Below are 16,717 nucleotides of genomic sequence, written 5' to 3'. Positions count from 1 at the left end.
CCAGGCTTCGGGACTTCTAGTAGTTCCCTGGGATGCCCCTGGCCTTGCAACCTTCACATGCAGCTAGCTCCCTCAGCGGGAGAGTGACCAACTCTGCCCACGCTTCAAGCTTGGCCAGGTTGGTGGTTCCTCCTGGAAGCCCTCCTGGATGCCTCTGGCCAGGTTGGGTGCCCCTGCTGTGCTTTTCGCCCTGTCCTTCTCCAGTCACAGCATCCTGAACTCAATGTCACCTCCCTCTGCTTCTCCTCGGGGAGGCCTCCTTTGACACGGCACCTAGCAGTAATCACGTACTACAGGTGCACTTGCTTATTTGTTCACAGCCTGTCTGTCCCCTGGAACTTGAGCTCCAGTGAGAGTGGGGACTCTCTCTGCTTTAGCGCTACATCCCCAGAGCTCAGAGCCCTTAGTGGGTGCTCAGCAGTACTTGCTGACTGCTTTAGTTTCCTAAGGCTAGTGCAACAAAGGACCACAGACTTTGCAGCTGAAATAACATAAATTTATTATCTTACAGTTCCGGAGGTCAGAAGTTCAAAACAGATCTCACTGCGACTAAAATCAAGGTGTTAGCAGGGCTGCCTTTCTTCTAGAGGCTCAGGGGGAGAGACCGCTTCCTTGCCTTTTCCAGCTTCTAGAGGCTGCCTGCATTCTGCCTCTTGGCCTCTTTCTCCATCTTCAAAGCTAGCGATAGTGGGTCAAGTCTTTCTCACATCCCGTCACTCTGACGCTGACTCCTTTGCCATCCTCTCCCACTTTTAAGAAACTGTTGGATTGCATGGGGCCCACTTGGATAATCCAGCATAACCTAACATATCTACAGGTTCCAGGATTCGGATGTGGACATCTTTGGGGGCTATCATTCTGCCTTCCACACTGGCTGACCCATCATACTTTAAATACTTGCTTAATTGCCCCTGTTCCCCAGTAGGCCATAAACTCAGGGGTGCAGACAGTATCCATCCTACCCATCTCTGTGTACCTCTCCTCCAGTGTGCTGTCATTCACTGTGTCCTTAGAGCCTCACAGCTATCCCAGGAGGAAGGCGAGGCAGGTGCTCTTCCCATTGTACCGATGAGGAAGCTGAGGCTTCACGAGCTCATGTGACTTGACCAAGGCGGCACGAGAAAGGGCTCCCAGTCCATGCTCAGGACTTAGCCAGCGTCCTTACTGGCAAGCCTCCGAGAGTTCCCTGAATTAGGTGGCAGGAGAGCATATAAAATAATAGCAATAACCATAATCAGACGAAGAAGGAGGAAGAGAGATGGAAGCGTAGAGGAGAAGGAAGAAGGGTCATGACCCTAAAAGCCATAAAATTAAACTTAGCTTTATTATTGTTATTATTTTTGGTTTTTTGCAGTACGAGGGTCTCTCACCATCACGGCCTCTCCTGTTGCGGAGCACAGGCTCCGGACGCGCAGGCTTAGCAGCCATGGCTCACGGGCCCAGCCGCTCCGCGGCATGTGGGATCTTCCCAGACCAGGGCACGAACCCATGTCCCCCGCATCGGCAGGCGGACTCCCAACCACTGCGCCACCAGGGAAGCCCTATTATTTTTTTGATTGCTAGTTAGTACGCACATCAGTTTCTCTGGGCTGGTTTGAGAGCTCAGGAATGGAATGTCTGTTAAGTGCCTGTTAAGTGTAGCCCACCAATGGCTGACCCGTGACGGCCCACTCCTGGACTAAGCGTGGCAGGAAGCAGCAGGGAGCACAACCTAGCCAGCTGGGGCTGCCGCTGGGAGACCTGTGCCCCAGAGAGAATGGAAGGGCAAGGGTAGACTAGATGAGACGCTGGGCATCCCTTGGTGTATTCTCCCCATTTTACAAATAGAAACTGAGGCACAAACAAGTTAGGCAACTTGTCCAAGGCCACAGAACGAGTATATGCAGAGCCTGGCTTTGAACCCAGACAGTCTGGCTCGAAGCCTGAGCTCTGTGCTCTCCTGCCCCAAATACAGCACCATAACCCCATCATCTGTGCGCTATGCCTGGCACAGACAGGCCTGATTCTGAATCTTGTGGGGACTCTGGGGATATTGGCTACCTCCTGCTGTCCATGGGAGAAGGGTGGTGCAGCCTCCAGACTACAGGGGACATGTTGCGATTTGGGTTGGGGCAAAGGCTGATGGATGTTAATCATCTCATTTACCAACGAGAATCCTGAGGCTCAGAAAGGTCCACCCCAATTATATGTCAGAGCCAAGACTGAAACCCAGATCTGATTCTGAATTAGCTGTTCTTTCCACTCCTGTCACATGGTCCCTGTGCATCCGCAAACCCATCAGACTCAAATTTTTATCCTTACGCTTATACAACAGTTAACAGGTTTCACAGAGAAATTTCACATACGTTATCGCTGAGATTTCATTGATAAGGTCCTACACTATCATGACATTCAGAATGAACATCTCCCTCCCATTTCTCTGTTGTCCCTGCTGTTACCTGGGAATGTACCTGGACACTAACCCCGCTGACCCCACCTGGCTGGCCAGCCAAGCATCTGAGGCTGTGGGCTACCCTGCTTCTAAAACCACTGAAGCGGTCAGGCCGGTGTCCAGTGACTGAGGGCTGCTGAACCCTGTCCAGGCCACTGGGCTGCAGCACCACATCCTGGGAGGAAGTGGGAAGCATTGGAGGTCCCACGGAGGGACACTCTACCCGGGGCATGGCCCGTGGATCCTTTGTGTTAGCAGAGCATCCTACCTGGGTTTTTCCCTGGGAGAGAATTGCAGAGGCCAAGGACCTGCCATTTTCAGCTTCTTAAAGCCGACAAGTGGGTAGGTAGGGGATATTTGGGACTCTTTTGGTCTTATGTGAAATAGTCGATCAGCGTTCACGTGTACCTGTTTCTCTTCTGCCTTGTCTAGTTGTCGTTCTTCTTTTTCACCTCCTCTCCACGCCACCACCACCACTCCCCCAATCACTGTTATCCCAGTGCATCCTGCAGTGGTGATGTGATGACTACATGACCCAACAGCATAGATGGAGGACACGAGGTTTCTTCCTTCCCGTGACATTCCAGGGTTTTATCCTCTATCATCTAAGCCAAAGAACTCTTCTGGCCTTGACCCATCCTCTTGGCAATCTGCACCAAAATGTCTGTAAGCCTCCCACTGGGATAACAGGAAAGGTCCCCTCCTTTGTGAGTGAAAGGCAGCTCAGTGCTAATAAGGAGACACAGCTAATATAAGGAGTTCAGTCTTTGGACCTCTCCCCTTCCCTGTTCTATATTTCCTGGTTTTATACTGTCCTGTGACTTCAAACACTATCTCTATCTAGTGACTCTCAAAGTTTTGTTTCCAGCCTGGACACCTCCCCTGAACTCAAGACTTGGGTATATATTCAACTCCCTCCACTGCGTCTCAACGTGGATGTCTAATAGACATTTTAAGCTTTCATGACTGAGAAAGAAAGAGCTGTTCACTCCCCATATACCCTCACCCACATCTCTCTCTCCAACAAGACTTCCCTGACCCAGGAAAAAATACCCCCATGCATCCTGTTGTCCACGTCAAACATCTGGGAGTCATCCTTGATTGCCCGATTTCCCTTACTTCCCACAGTAAGGGAAGTAATTACTTCAGTGCATCAGTAATTCCTACGTCCTACGTCCTAATTCCTAAGCTGTCCTACGTCCAGATCCACCCCCTCTCACCATCTGCTGCTACAAGCCTGGTCCGCTCCACCATCGCTGCTCAGCTGGAGCACTGCCAGAACCTTCCTCCTGGTCCCCTCTGCTTCCACTCTCATCCATCCTCCACAGACAGCCTTTTGATGTGTAACTCAGGTCACGTCCCTCCTCGAAACCCTCCAAATGAATAAAATACAAACTGCTGATTTTCCCCTTCCAGAACGAGTGTTGTTCATTTCACTTTATGAAATAAAATAAAAAACCTAAAGAGAGAGGTTCCCATGGTCCTCGGGGCCTCATGCAGTGGGCCCCAGACTGCCTCTCATCCTTTGTCTCTCCTCCTGTCTCCTGGTTGCAACAGGTCCCTGCCACCTCTCTTTTTCTCTGTCCCTCAGCCTTTGTTCCTCTCTGTGCTTTCTGCTCAGAACAGTTTTCTTCCCATCTTTTCCCCAGCTGGAATTCAACTCACATGACTCAGAGATGTCTGCCCATACCCCCATAGATAAAGTGCCCTATTTCCTCTTTTTCATGGCATTTAACACGTTATCTTACTTATCTGCCTCTCTGTTTACTCTTTGCTACCCTTGCTGGAGTAGCAACTCCTTAAGGGCAAGAACTCTGTCTTGTTCACTGCTTTACCGCAGGGCCTAGGACAATAATGTTTACTGATGAGAGACTGACTAAGATGACTCTTGCAGAGAAAGTCTAGAGTTAATATAGCATGTCCCTGTGGAAAGAGATCTTCAGATAACGCTGGTGCTGTACTTACTAACTTGAAGAGTGAGTTAGCAACTCTGGGCCATTTTCTGTTCGAGAAGAGGTATTGTGAGAGTGGTAGAAAATGTATCAAGTGCTGTAAGGACAGTGCCTCCCTGATAGCAGCTGCTCTAAGTAGGTAGGTAAGTCAAACGGGCCAACCTGGTTCCTAGTCCATTGTCCTTTCCATCGTCCCCGGGTGGTAATGGTTAAACATTGGGGTGAATTGAAGAGTTAAGGGTAAGGTAAGTGTAAAGGAAGACCCTGGAATCATTGTGGCATCCCAAAGAGGCTGTCTGTTGTTCCTTTTCAAATGATGGTTTAAGTATGGTTATATTGGAAGGGGGTAAATGGTCTTAAAATCCACTACAGTTCTAGGGGCTTCCCTGGTGGCGCAGTGGTTGAGAGTCCGCCTGCCGATGCAGGGGACGCGGGTTCATGCCCTGGTCCGGGAGGATCCCACATGCCGCGGAGCGGCTGGGCCCGTGAGCCATGGCCACTGAGCCTGCGCGTCCGGAGCCTGTGTTCCGCAGCGGGAGAGGCCACAACAGTGAGAGGCCCGCGTACCGCAAAAAAAAAAAAAAAAAAAAAAAAAAAAAAAATCCACTACAGTTCTAGAAGAGCAAAGAAGCAAGCGTACCTTATACTTTGAGGCTCTGGCTTGTCTGGCCTGTTTCTGGTGAGCGAGATAATCTTCCTTTTAGCTAAGAGCAGGGGTTCCTCAGCCCCCAGGCAGAGCCCTCTCACTGCTTCCCCCGCAAGCTATAGATGAGGAAGCCTCCCCTGGTGCCTTGTTTCCCTAACCCGTGGCCCTGAGACTGGTAGATACTTAGACCTTGGACCAAGGAGGAGGATGGAGAAACAGGGGCAGAGCCAGGGAGGTACGTAGAGCCCGATTTAGGCCTGTACACAAAGGTTCCACTATGTGGATGGTCAGCGGTACCCAAATTGTATTTACTCAGCGTGGCAACAGTGAGGGGGAAGTTCCATGCTGTCCAGACACAGGGGTTCCTCAGTTCTCAGAAGAAAGTCCCATAGAAACAGAAAATAAACACCAGAGGTGATTTTCTTCTGGCCTCGGCACTCACAGGAACCACAGGAGTGGTTTCCAAGCTTGCTGGCAGAGCCAGGCTGGAATGGTGGCAGTGAGGGCTTGGTAAGCAAGATCTGGGCCCAGGAAGATGGAATGGGGTCAGGGGGACAGCAATCTGTAAAGACGAGGGTCAACTAAAGCAGGACACAAAGGGGGATGAGTTCAGAAAACAGATTTAAGATGTGGAAACTGGCCCCAAGAAGAAAGGACCAGCTGAGGTCAAAACTGACCAAGACCCGGAATGTGGATGCAGGCGAGAGAGGGGTGAGCTTAGGGTATCAGTGACTCTGGGAGCAGGTGCCCAGGCCCTGACATCACAACTGGGTTGGATGGGGGGAAGGGAAAGAAAGCACCCTTCGAGGAGGACTTTCTGTGTTCCCGGCTCTATGTTCAACACTTAATGGACATCTTTGGGACAAAGAAAGAACTCTAAGTCCCAGAGAGGCTGGGGTGGGGGGTGAGTTCCCAGGAAATCTGGGGACTAGGCAGGGACATTGAAGTCATTCTCAGATCTAAGAACAATCAAGGTGGGAGCAAGACCTTCCCAAACCAGCCTCAGGGCTGAGACAGAGAGAGAGAGAGAGAGAACACCTGCAGGCGAGCTGGAAGGAGACTCTCACCTGCCTGGGGCCAAGGCGGTGTGATGTTGAACCACTGGAGGAGGTCACTAGTGGTACCTGCTAGACTTGCAAGGCAGAAATCCAGGCAAAGCCTCAAACAGGCTGAGCCACGGTGCCTGTCCACGCCCAAAGCCATGCTTCTTCTGCTGTACCTGCATAACCCAGCGGCTTATAATAGTTTCACTATATATATATCGCTTTACAGTTGTCAAAGCACCTTCACAAATTAGGCTACTTAACTGATGTCCATTGCTGGATTATCAGGCGGTGGGAGTCAAGTGTTTCACAGATTATTCTGCCTGGCTTCTCCTGTGTGACTCTGGCTAAGCTACTTGCCCTCTCTGGGCTTCGATGTGCCCAACTGAGAGGAGGCAACAATCAGTCATTCTTCTACAACATAGGATGAGAAGCATCTGGAGAGGTGATGGTAGTGAGTGGATTTGCCAGGCTTCAGGAAGCTCTGGAGTCCATAGACATTCTAAAGAAAACCCATTCACTGGGCTCCAGGAAAACAAATTCAGACGTATTATAATCTTTCCTTCGACCCAGCTTTTAAGCTCTAAATGCTTCCAGAAGCCTTATCGTTGTCTTGCCCCTCGCCAAGCCTGGTTTTGAGACAGGGAAGTTAGGGAGGAGTTTCTGATTCCTGTACGGCTCTATTTTTATCTGGAATGTATCTTCCTGCACCGCCAGTGATTGGCGCCTTCGGGGCCGAGGGTAAAGTGCACTGTCAGCAGGACACGAGCAGTATATAGCAACGGACAGAGAGACTGAGCTGTTATGGGGGCGGGAAGTTAGACAGATGGACAGACTGATGGGCCCAGCATGTTTGCCAAGAGCAGCTCAATTAATTAATCACAAGGACAAGATGTTCGCCTCTGAACACGCCCTGCGTGACACATGTAGGGCACTAATCAGAGCGGGCACTGGGTTCCCCGCTCGCGCCAGCGCTGTCGGGGACTCTGGCATCTTGAAGAGAGGTGCATCCTTTTACATCTTTATGTGAAATCAGCATCTGATGTTTAGGCTGGAATGAGAATAAACTTGACTTACAGCAGGAAACAGTAAAGAGGGACCTGTCTTTTCCTCCAGAGCAGCCTGTTCGCAGATCTGAAGGTCCGTGGCCACTGCAGTTCTTTCCTATCTCTAAGCAAAGCCCCCTTCACAAAGCTTGGCCCCCACGTAACTTCACCCAAGGCGGTGGGAGGCGGCCGTGTGCGCCTCCCCTGCTCCAGGGGCAGCATCACCGTGTGACCAGCGACATTTCCTTTGGAGGGAGCACCCAAGTAAGAAAGCTTGGAGACACTTCTAGCGCAAAAAGGAGGGCCTAGGAAGTGTATGTGAGTGTGTGTGTGTGTGTGTGTGTGTGTGTGTGAGAGAGAGAGAGAGAGTGTGTGTGTGTGTGTGAGAGTGTGTGTGTGTGTGTGTGTGTGAGAGAAAGAGAGAGTGTGTGTGTGAGAGAGAGAGTGTGGGGGGGGGTGTACAGGGATGCAAACTTGCAGCTGGAGCGGAGCATGCTTGGTGTTTGTAGGCCATGAGCCCCGTGGAAAGACAGAAATGGACTTTCTCGAGCAAACTGCTACCCAGATCCTCCCAGTTTCAGGCTAGACGTGGGCAGAGGGAGTTTGCAGTCTGTGTACGAAATGCCATCGTCATGGTCACCAAAAACCAAAGCTGAATGTCTCTGAGACTGGACATTTAAAAAACATTATTAAAACTGTGTGGTTCCCTAGGCCGCATGTAACAAGGCAGAAGTGAGGGGGCCGTTTCCAGTGCTTACTGACTCACCGTATCAGTCTTGGTGACAAATGGCACATGGGAGTGAACAGTGGCCAGGGTGCATCTTGGCCTCTTCAGGGGGCCTAGAGGCACCTTGGGGGAGGGAAGGCCACAGGAAACCAACGGTTGCATTGGGGGTAGAGCAGGGGCATGGTAACCAGCTGGTCACCAGTTTGCAGAAAGCTCACAGCAAAAACGAACAGAACAGTAAAAGGGGTGAGTCTCTCTCAATGAGGACACTGTAGAGAACAGTAATGCAATATGCAAATCCCTAGAACTGAAGTCATTGCAGTGTTCTTGGAAGGAAGGACCCCGTTACCCGTAGTAATAATAACCCTTCTATAGCTCTTCTTATGTCCTAGGCCTTGTCCTCACACTTTAGATGTATAGTCAGTCATTTAATCCACAGAACAACCTTGTGAGTGATGTGCTACTGTTATCCCTGTCAAGGTACAGAAAGGTAAAATCATTTGCCCAAGGTCACTGAGCTAGGGAGATGGAGCGACTCAGCGGTCGAATCCAGATAGTCTGGTTCTCATCGCCGTGCTACTTGACTCTCATGTTATTTGAATATTTTCTGAACATTTCTATGCCCAAGGCACTCAATTAAGTAGGGGAAACAAGACACAAAAATACTTGTCAAAAGTTCAATCAAGGTGCTTCCCTGGTGGCACAGTGGTTAAGAATCCACCTGCCAATGCAGGGGACACGGGTTCGAGCCCTGGTCTGGGACGATCCCACATGCCGTGGAGCAACTAAGCCCGTGCGCCGCAACTACTTAGCCTGCGCTCTAGAGCGACAACTACAGAGCCCGCGTGCCCTAGAGCCCGTGCTCTGCAACAAGAGAAGCCCGCACACCGCAACGAAGAGTAGCCCCCGCTCTCCGCAACTAGAGAAAGCCCGTGTGCAGCAACGAAGACCCGATGCAGCCAAAATAAATAAATAAATAAAAGTTCAATCAAAGACGTTTTCTCCTCCCATTAGATACACCTACAGGCCTCTCTCTCCAGTGCATTTTGCCAGCCTACAGTTTTCGAAGCCTCATGTGACCACGGGAAGATGCTGTCCCTGATAGAGCCCTCTCCGGACTGGGTCTCCATGGGACGAGGAACCCGGCCTTGTCCTGCCTCCCAGATCCCTGGGTGCCCTAACCTCCACCCCCAGGGCAACACCAAGTTTTATTCCTTTCCAGATCCCCAGAGCCACACCCAGGGCCAAGGACACTATAAACATTCAGTAAATGCAGTTGACTGAACGGGTTTTTTACATCTTTGAATGCAGGAGCCAATTGCAAAACGCTGTGAAAAGACCTCACTGTGGCAGCATCCCTGCTTGTGGCCACATAGCAAGCACCTTGTGTGGCACCCGGTGCTGATGCTCAGCAGTGCCAAGTGCATATTTGCTGGTTCACTTTGGCTTCCCTTTGGTTTGCCAGGAAAGGCCGGCAGAGACCAACGCCAGTGTGGACGACTCAGCGCCCCCCTCGGTGGCCCAGCTGGCCGGGCGATTCAGGGAGCAGGCGGCCGCTGCAAAGGTGAGTCAGGAGGCTTCAGAGCCCCTCTCCTGGGATGGGGCTGGAGGAAGGGGAAGTCTGGGTCAGGCCCAGAGGAGAGGGAGGGAGGAGGCTTGGTAATTACCAAATTAGGAAGAGAAGCCAGAGAGGGGTCTCTCTGAATGTGAGGAATGTCGCCATGCTGCTGGGCCTGGGCAGGACCGTTCCCCACCAGAGTGAGGCTTCCCCTGCGGCCAGGAGGGCTGAGAGCTGAAAGCCCTGCTGTTAGAGATGGGGGGTCTGAACCCGGGGCTTGTCCACCCCAGTCGTCCACTGATAGAGACTTAGCTCTTGCACAGCTGTGCCAGGCCTGGACTGCTTCAGAATAAAGAAGTCCCCACACCAGGCTCCTCCCCGGAGCTTAGGAAGCTTAGGAATCCGGAACAAGGGTGGATTCCAGAAGGAGAATTGGGAAGAAAGAGAGGACAGAAACGGAAGCACCTTCAGGTAGGAAGCCAGGGATCAGGAAGGAAAGGGATCCGGTGACCAGTGGATTCTAGAATCCTGCTGGAGAGGTCAGTGTCAAATGGGGTATTGCAGCATTGGAGAGATTTGGGCTAGATTTTCTTGAGTCCTACAGTGTGAGGAGCTCCTTAGAAGTGAAATGAGGGAAGGGAACCCCAGTGTGTGGGGAGGTTTATCATGGCCCCTTGGGACAAACGAGAGTGTAATTGTCATGCTTTTTTAGTGCGTTGTTTTGCGTTTTTATTCTCCCATCTGAAAAATCGGTCCATAATTTCAGACACGATAAGAATGTCATAAAGGGTGAAGGAGATAGTATCGATCAAAGGTGCTGACAGTGCTTAGAAGCTGGGTGTGGGTGTCATTGTGAGATGTTGCTTCAGGCCGGCCAGTGAATCACAAGTAAAAGAGGGTGCTCCAGCAGGAAAGGACTGGGAGAGTCTGAAAAGGACTAGAGAGCCTGAAAGTCAAAACGGGTAGACAGTTCACTAGAATGAATTTATAAAGTTAACGGGCAGTCGCAAAGACATGCAATCCCTCCCTTCATTCTTTTCTCCACCAGACATCCCTAAACATTCCTAAAACCAGTTTCTACTTCCTTCCTCTTCCTCCCTGTTGCCTGATTAGCTCTCTCTCTTTTTCTCTCTGTGTGTCTGTCTGTCGCCCTCCCTCTAGACACCAGCCAGTAAGCCAACAAGAAGGAAACCGCCCTGCTCCCTCTCTCTGTTCCCCCCCAGGGTAGAGCTGGGCCAGAATGGTGAAGAGGTAAGTGCTTCTGCTGCTGGGGGCTCAGAGGATGCTGGTTATGGATTTTCTTTCTCCTTTTTATAGGAAGAGGCATGCAATTCACACTTTTAGACTTGAAACCTGTGCAGGGAATTTCTCCATTTCAGATTCAGGGGTGAATGTCCTTAACACTTCCTGAATCCTTTACTTTGAAAACGAGGTCCCTTCCTATGCCCTGTTACTGAGCCTCCCTTATGGTTTTCAAGGACAGAAGCACTATTTTTCAAGCCTGAGCATTTCCGCCAAGAGAATGGGTCCATGGAGTATTTTACCACACCAGATTCAGGAGTCAGGAAAGTCATGTTTGACTCCCAGGTCTGACTGATACGATCTTCCAAGTGTGCAAAGCATCTGGAAAGAGGGCCGCACTCACGTAAAGCAGAACTGCAGTGTGAGAGAGGCGTGGGTTTCTGTGGTATCTTGAAAAGGCTGGCTATTGTTCTGGATCACTGAAAGAGAACCAGAGCACACAGGAGGCCTCATTGCCCTCAGATATTAATAACCAATGTTACCAACATAATAAAGGCTCTGGTATCATAGATCATAGCCACCAATGGATTCCCGGCCTGCATGTTCACCTACCCTTATTTATCTAATTGTAGCTGTAAGAGCAACTTGTCCACACCCTCCCAGGAACCCAGGAAGCTTCACTGTGGTCGTGGTCCCCGCCAGAAATGGATTAGCGTGTTCTCTTGTCCAGCCTGGGAGGCCAACCCCAAAATAGAGCAAGCAAGCCCAAGACAGTCCAATTCCCACATGCAAACTGTGATACCTCTTTCCCCCGTTTCCTTTTTGGGGGCCAGCATCCTGACGACAGACACTGGATAGTCATGTGGGCTTGGGCAAGGCCCTTGGTGTCTACATTTTCTCATTTATAAAGTGAAACATTTGGAGTCGGTCAACGGTTTTCAAACCTTTTTGTCAACCCAAGGCATATGAGCAGAAGCCCATCAGGTAAAGCAGAAACTCAGAGCTGCTCTCAACCAAGTGGGCAGGGGGTGGGGCCCCCCATATGCTCTGAGAATACTCCCCCCCAAAACGGGACAGGGGTCTTCTGGGATGAGAACGCCCCAAGAAGCCCAGTTTAAAAAACACTACGTTTTTCTTGGGGTCTCCTCAGGTGCTGATATCATGATTCTGACCCCATCTTCGTGGGGTCATCAGCCAGCATTCCAATCAAAGCCATACCAACAACTTCTCTTTACTGAGGGTGAACTTCTCCTGTGACCTTCACCCTGAGGGCTTGGAGTCTGTGTTAGGCAATAGGCTGAGGCCGTGGCCACTAGGTGCCTACCGTGAGGCTGCCCCCTGATGACCTGGACTCAGCCCCAGAGAAGTCACTGCACTGCGCCTGCTTCCTTTTTTGTAAAATGGGACAAGAACACTAACCAGACATGATGGGGGCCGGATGGGGACTTTTATCCCCTGGATAAAAGTGGAGGGAGTTCAGTGGCTCTGGGAGAAATACGTTTACATGTTCCATCCCATGGGGCACCACCAGCAGCTAAATGGCATGTAATAGCCAAGGGCTGGATGAATGGGAGGGTGGATTTAAGAGGGAAGGTTCCACGTGGAGTGACAGGCTGCTTGCACGTGGGAAGGACGTTGTTTCCAGAGATCAGTGACTTTTTGTCACGAGCTTGAAATTCACATAAAAATAAAACGAGCAGCCAGCTCTGTCTGGCTGGGTTAGAAAATTGTGGAGGCTGCTGCCACAGTTCTCCTTCCGGACTCCCACGACACAGCCTGCAGGAGCCCTAGTGCCGGGAGCCTTGGGGGCCTGGGAAGGCCCCAGTCAGGCTACCCCTCGGTTCCCAATGCACAGTGCCGGAGAGGGGCTTCCCATCCCTTCTTCATCCCTGCCCCCTCCCTATGCCTGCACAGGCCTGAGACGGTGGAGCCAGCCCCTGCCGACAGGGTATCCTGGAGTTGCCCCTCTCTGGAGGACCCACCCAAAAGAGTGTTTAATATGGCCACTGAGCCTGCCTTGCCTGCCCACAGGAGGGCTGGAAAACAGTTCCATCTGAAAAATCTGGTCATTATTCTAGACATTATAGGAATGTCATATATGGACATATATACATACATAAAGAGAGATATCAGGCTGACTTTTCTCCACCAACTGTATGAGCGGAGGCCACTTGTTAAACAGTAAAGAGCTGCTTGTTAAACAGTAAAGGAAATACTGCCACCTTCAGCCGTTCCCAGGAATGGCATCGGCGGCTCTTTGGGGTTCTTCCTGCTTTGCAGTTCAATTCGAATCAACAAGGATTTTGTAGGGCATGAGCTGGGTTCCCAGCACTGTCCTATGATGAAGGGGCTGTGTTTACTGAATTTTCACTCTCTTCAGAAGATACTAGTCAGTTGCAGAAGAGAATAAAGTATTACATAAAGTGAGCTTTGTCAGCACAATTGTTGCTGCAGTTCCTAAACAGTATCTTCAGAAACGCGGCCTCATATGAACTTTCACTGTAAAGCCCAGAAATTAAGGACAACTGAGTTTGGGCTGGAAGCTCTTTGTTCTCACGGTGGACACAAGGCTCCTTGAAAGACTGACTGCTGTGGAAATATGTCTGATGGTATAAACTCATGGAGCCAGAGGCACCTGAGAGCTGGAGGAGGCCTTAGAATCGTTTATTCCAACCCACCCACCTGCCTGGGTCTTGGCCGGGGAGGCTGAGGCCGGGGCAGCCGTCTGGCTCCTGTCAAAGCCGGAGTTAGCAGGGGCTGGGGAAGGGAGCTCCTGAGTCCCAGCCAGTGGCTGCCCCACTCTCCAGCACCTCCCCCGCCCTGCAATGCTGGGCCTTAAAAAGGTCACAGGGAGTTCAGTTGAGTGAGTCTGTCTCCTTCCATCACTAAAATAGAATCATCTCACTCAATAACTATCTCAGAATATTTATAAGAAATTGTGTTATTCTTCTTATGATTCAAGTAAATTAGCACATGGGTGCGAGGAGCAGGGTCCCCAAACTATAGGTCTCTGTCCGACAGCATGGAAGTCATCTTTTTCTTCATCATCATCATCATCATCATCATCGCTGTCATCATTCCTACCTGTTGAGGGTCAATATAGCTGTGGAACTAGCATCAAGTTGTAGGGATTTTACACAAAACAGGAAGGAGTCAATCTTTTTAGATAATATAAAATCCAAAGACAGGCAAGATTCCTGACAATACACTCATCACAAAAATATCCCAACTAACAGAACATATATATGGGTGTGTGTGTGTGTATATATATATATATATACACACACAAGATATCTCAGACACTGACCACTTTCAGAGGGCAGGCACTCAATCATATTCATTTTTATGTAACCAACACAATGCCTGGAATGTAGGAGATACTCAATAAATGTCCGTTTAATCAAAATGAATAGTCAGTGTTTTAGAATATGATAATTTATAAACAACACTATTGGTGGGGTTTTCCAAAATATTATTAGTTTAAGGGAAGACCTTCAAGTATACCTCTGTCAGGTTTCACTCCGGCTCTGTGGTTTCTTATGTTTATGACAAACAGAATGGATGGTCACTGTGCCCTTTCTCTTTGAAATCCCCTCCAATTGTTGGCTCATGTTGTTGAAGGTCATGAGGTGAAGATCTTGTCCCCCTCAGACATAGTCTGTTCTCTCATAATGACCATGAAGGCATTCTTCCTGGAACAGGAGGCCTGCTGTGTTTCAGACGTCCTGCCTGCTCTGATCCATAGATTCAAGCGGTCTTGTTAGTGGTAGGGTGAGGGAGAGGGGAAGGGGAATCTGCCACGCCCAGGACCTCAGGAGGTAAGTGAGCTCCCGGAGCTAAGGGATGAGGCGGTAAAGCCAACTTTTTCTTCTCCTCTTATTCCAACTGTGGCTTCTGGGCTCCAGCCAGAACCCCACCTCCCTTCACCTCACTCATTTGCTTGTTTTGGTCCATTTGCTTTTATAGAAGTCACCGCCCAATGCAAGCCACCCTCCTAAAGTCAAGGTGAAGAGCTCGCCTCTGATCGAGAAGCTCCAGGTAAGTTCAGAATCGATGCTACCTCCTATCCAACCCCCTCTCTTATCCAACATTTGCATGTCTTTGGGGCTCCTAGGGTAGTCCCAGATGTCACCTGGACAGTTGACCTCTGATAACCGGCTAGTGATCAAACTGCCCTGAAGGATGAGGGGCTCTACCTGGGGGCAAAATGCTAAAATAAGGACCCTATCAAACATGAGCTCATGTCATTAGTACCTAATGGAGATTGAAGATAATCAGATGCCTCAAGAGTCTTATGGGAAAGGATGTTATACACAGGAAACACTCCAGGAATAGCCAAGTCCTCTCCATGGCCTGAATGCAGCCACAAACTGTTTCAGCTTTACACAGGGCTGAAATTCAGGTGCTAGTCATTACACCACTACGGCCAAGTTCATTGTTTGGAAAGCATTGCATCCTACCTCGCCACCTTATACATCCAGAGCCCTCACCACTGTGCCCACAGTGGGGCTGGCTTTCCTGGGAGTGTAAACGAAGTATATGACACTGCACTTGATCTCACAATCTTGTTGGGAACACAAGGTTTTCACACATGATACAATAAAAGACATATAGGAGGGTAAATACCGGAGATCTAAATTGTGGGTAACTATCCGGCTCCTACTGCTCTAGACCAGGACTTTTTTTTTTTTTTTTTTTTTGCGGTACGCGGGCCTCTCACTGTTGTGGCCTCTCCCGTTGCGGAGCGCAGGCTCCGGACGCGCAGGCTCCGGACGCGCAGGCCCAGCAGCCATGGCTCACGGGCCCAGCCACTCCACAGCATGTAGGATATTCCCGGACCGGGTCACGAACCCGTGTCCCCTGCATGGGCAGGTGGACTCGCAACCACTGCGCCACCAGGGAAGCCCTAGACCAGGACTTTTAACCTCGGCATTATTTGAGCTGGTAAATTTTGTTGCAGGGGCTGCCTCGTACACTGCAAGATGCTTTGGTCCCTATCCACTAGATGCCAGCAGCACTCTTCAGTAAACTGTGACAAAGAAAAATGTCCCTAGACATTGCCAAATGTCTCCTGGAGACAAAATCATCCCCCTGCCCCCTACCCCCACTGAGAACCACTGCGGGTAAAATTTTACAGCGAGAAGACAGTCAAGTGGGCAGGAGTAATTAACAAATGCTTTAGGAAATACCTATTTCCTGAGTCAGTCCTTAGGAATAGTGGCTGGAAAGGAGGGAGGAAGGTACTCCTGGTGTGAGAACAGCATGAGCTAAAGCACAGAGGAGGGACAGGCGTGATATATCTGGGTGGGGCCTGTAGAAGATGCCCCAGCTTTCACCGCAGTCTCTGTGCAGGAGAACAACAAGGCTCTCCTGCACTGGATCCTCCCCTCTGGGTCCAACTAATAAAATTGGCTCGTCTACCTTGTTCTGAAGCCATCATTAGGGGTGTGTCAAGACAGGTAGCCACAGCCTCTGCAGTTCCCAGCTATGTGAGAGACCAGGGATTTGGCCCCCAGCCTGATTTGGGGTTAAGGGAAGCATCTCTGGTTTGGGTTATGAGCCTACCTCATCGCGGGGTGGGGGTGGGGTCTCCCCTGAAGTTTAATTCATACTGAGAAGCCCTGATCCCACCCCAGCTGCAGGGAGGCAGTGGGCTGCCCATCGCTGTAGGAGGCTGCAGGGCTCCCATATACATACCAGGGATCTCTCAGAAGGGACCCCAGAACTCAGACATTCCCTCCTAGCAGCCATCCAAAGGGTGTAGCCGAGAACCCCTACCTCTGTCTCCCGGCAGCCTACCACAGACCTCATCTAAGTGCCAGAAGTTAGTTTGCAAATGCTGTGTACCCTGCAGTCTTGGTGTTATTCCCCTTTCCAGTCATTAATAAGCCTCTTTGGGAAACATCGCAACCTGAGAATGAGGGTTTAATCTCTAATGGTTTAATCTCATGAAGAATGTCAGCGACAGTATATAATTTGGCCAAATCCCATAGGAACCTTACTTTGTTGGAAATACGTGGGGAAAGAACTAAGAAGTGCATCACCAGCTTCATTTTTCTTCTAAGTATTCTA

General features: G+C 50.2%; 1 protein-coding gene across 6 annotated transcripts in view; it reads left to right on the top strand.

Moving 5' to 3' along the window:
- Positions 1-16,717, top strand: part of RCSD1 (RCSD domain containing 1) — a 68,075-nt gene that overhangs the window by 38,818 nt on the left and 12,540 nt on the right. For 5 of the 6 annotated variants that reach the window (XM_033855480.2, XM_073804691.1, XM_073804692.1 and 2 more), the window contains 3 exons: positions 9,311-9,409; positions 10,565-10,654; positions 14,612-14,683. In XM_033855480.2, the coding sequence (XP_033711371.1) occupies positions 9,311-9,409; positions 10,565-10,654; positions 14,612-14,683 (261 nt within the window). The remainder of the gene's footprint in view (positions 1-9,310; positions 9,410-10,564; positions 10,655-14,611; positions 14,684-16,717) is intronic. The other variant, XM_073804690.1, reaches the window with a different exon arrangement.

Source organism: Tursiops truncatus, chromosome 1 (genome assembly GCF_011762595.2).
Source record: "Tursiops truncatus isolate mTurTru1 chromosome 1, mTurTru1.mat.Y, whole genome shotgun sequence".
Lineage (NCBI taxonomy): Eukaryota > Metazoa > Chordata > Mammalia > Artiodactyla > Delphinidae > Tursiops > Tursiops truncatus.
Note: the sequence above shows the minus strand (reverse complement) of the source record. Positions and strands in the feature narration are given on the sequence as shown.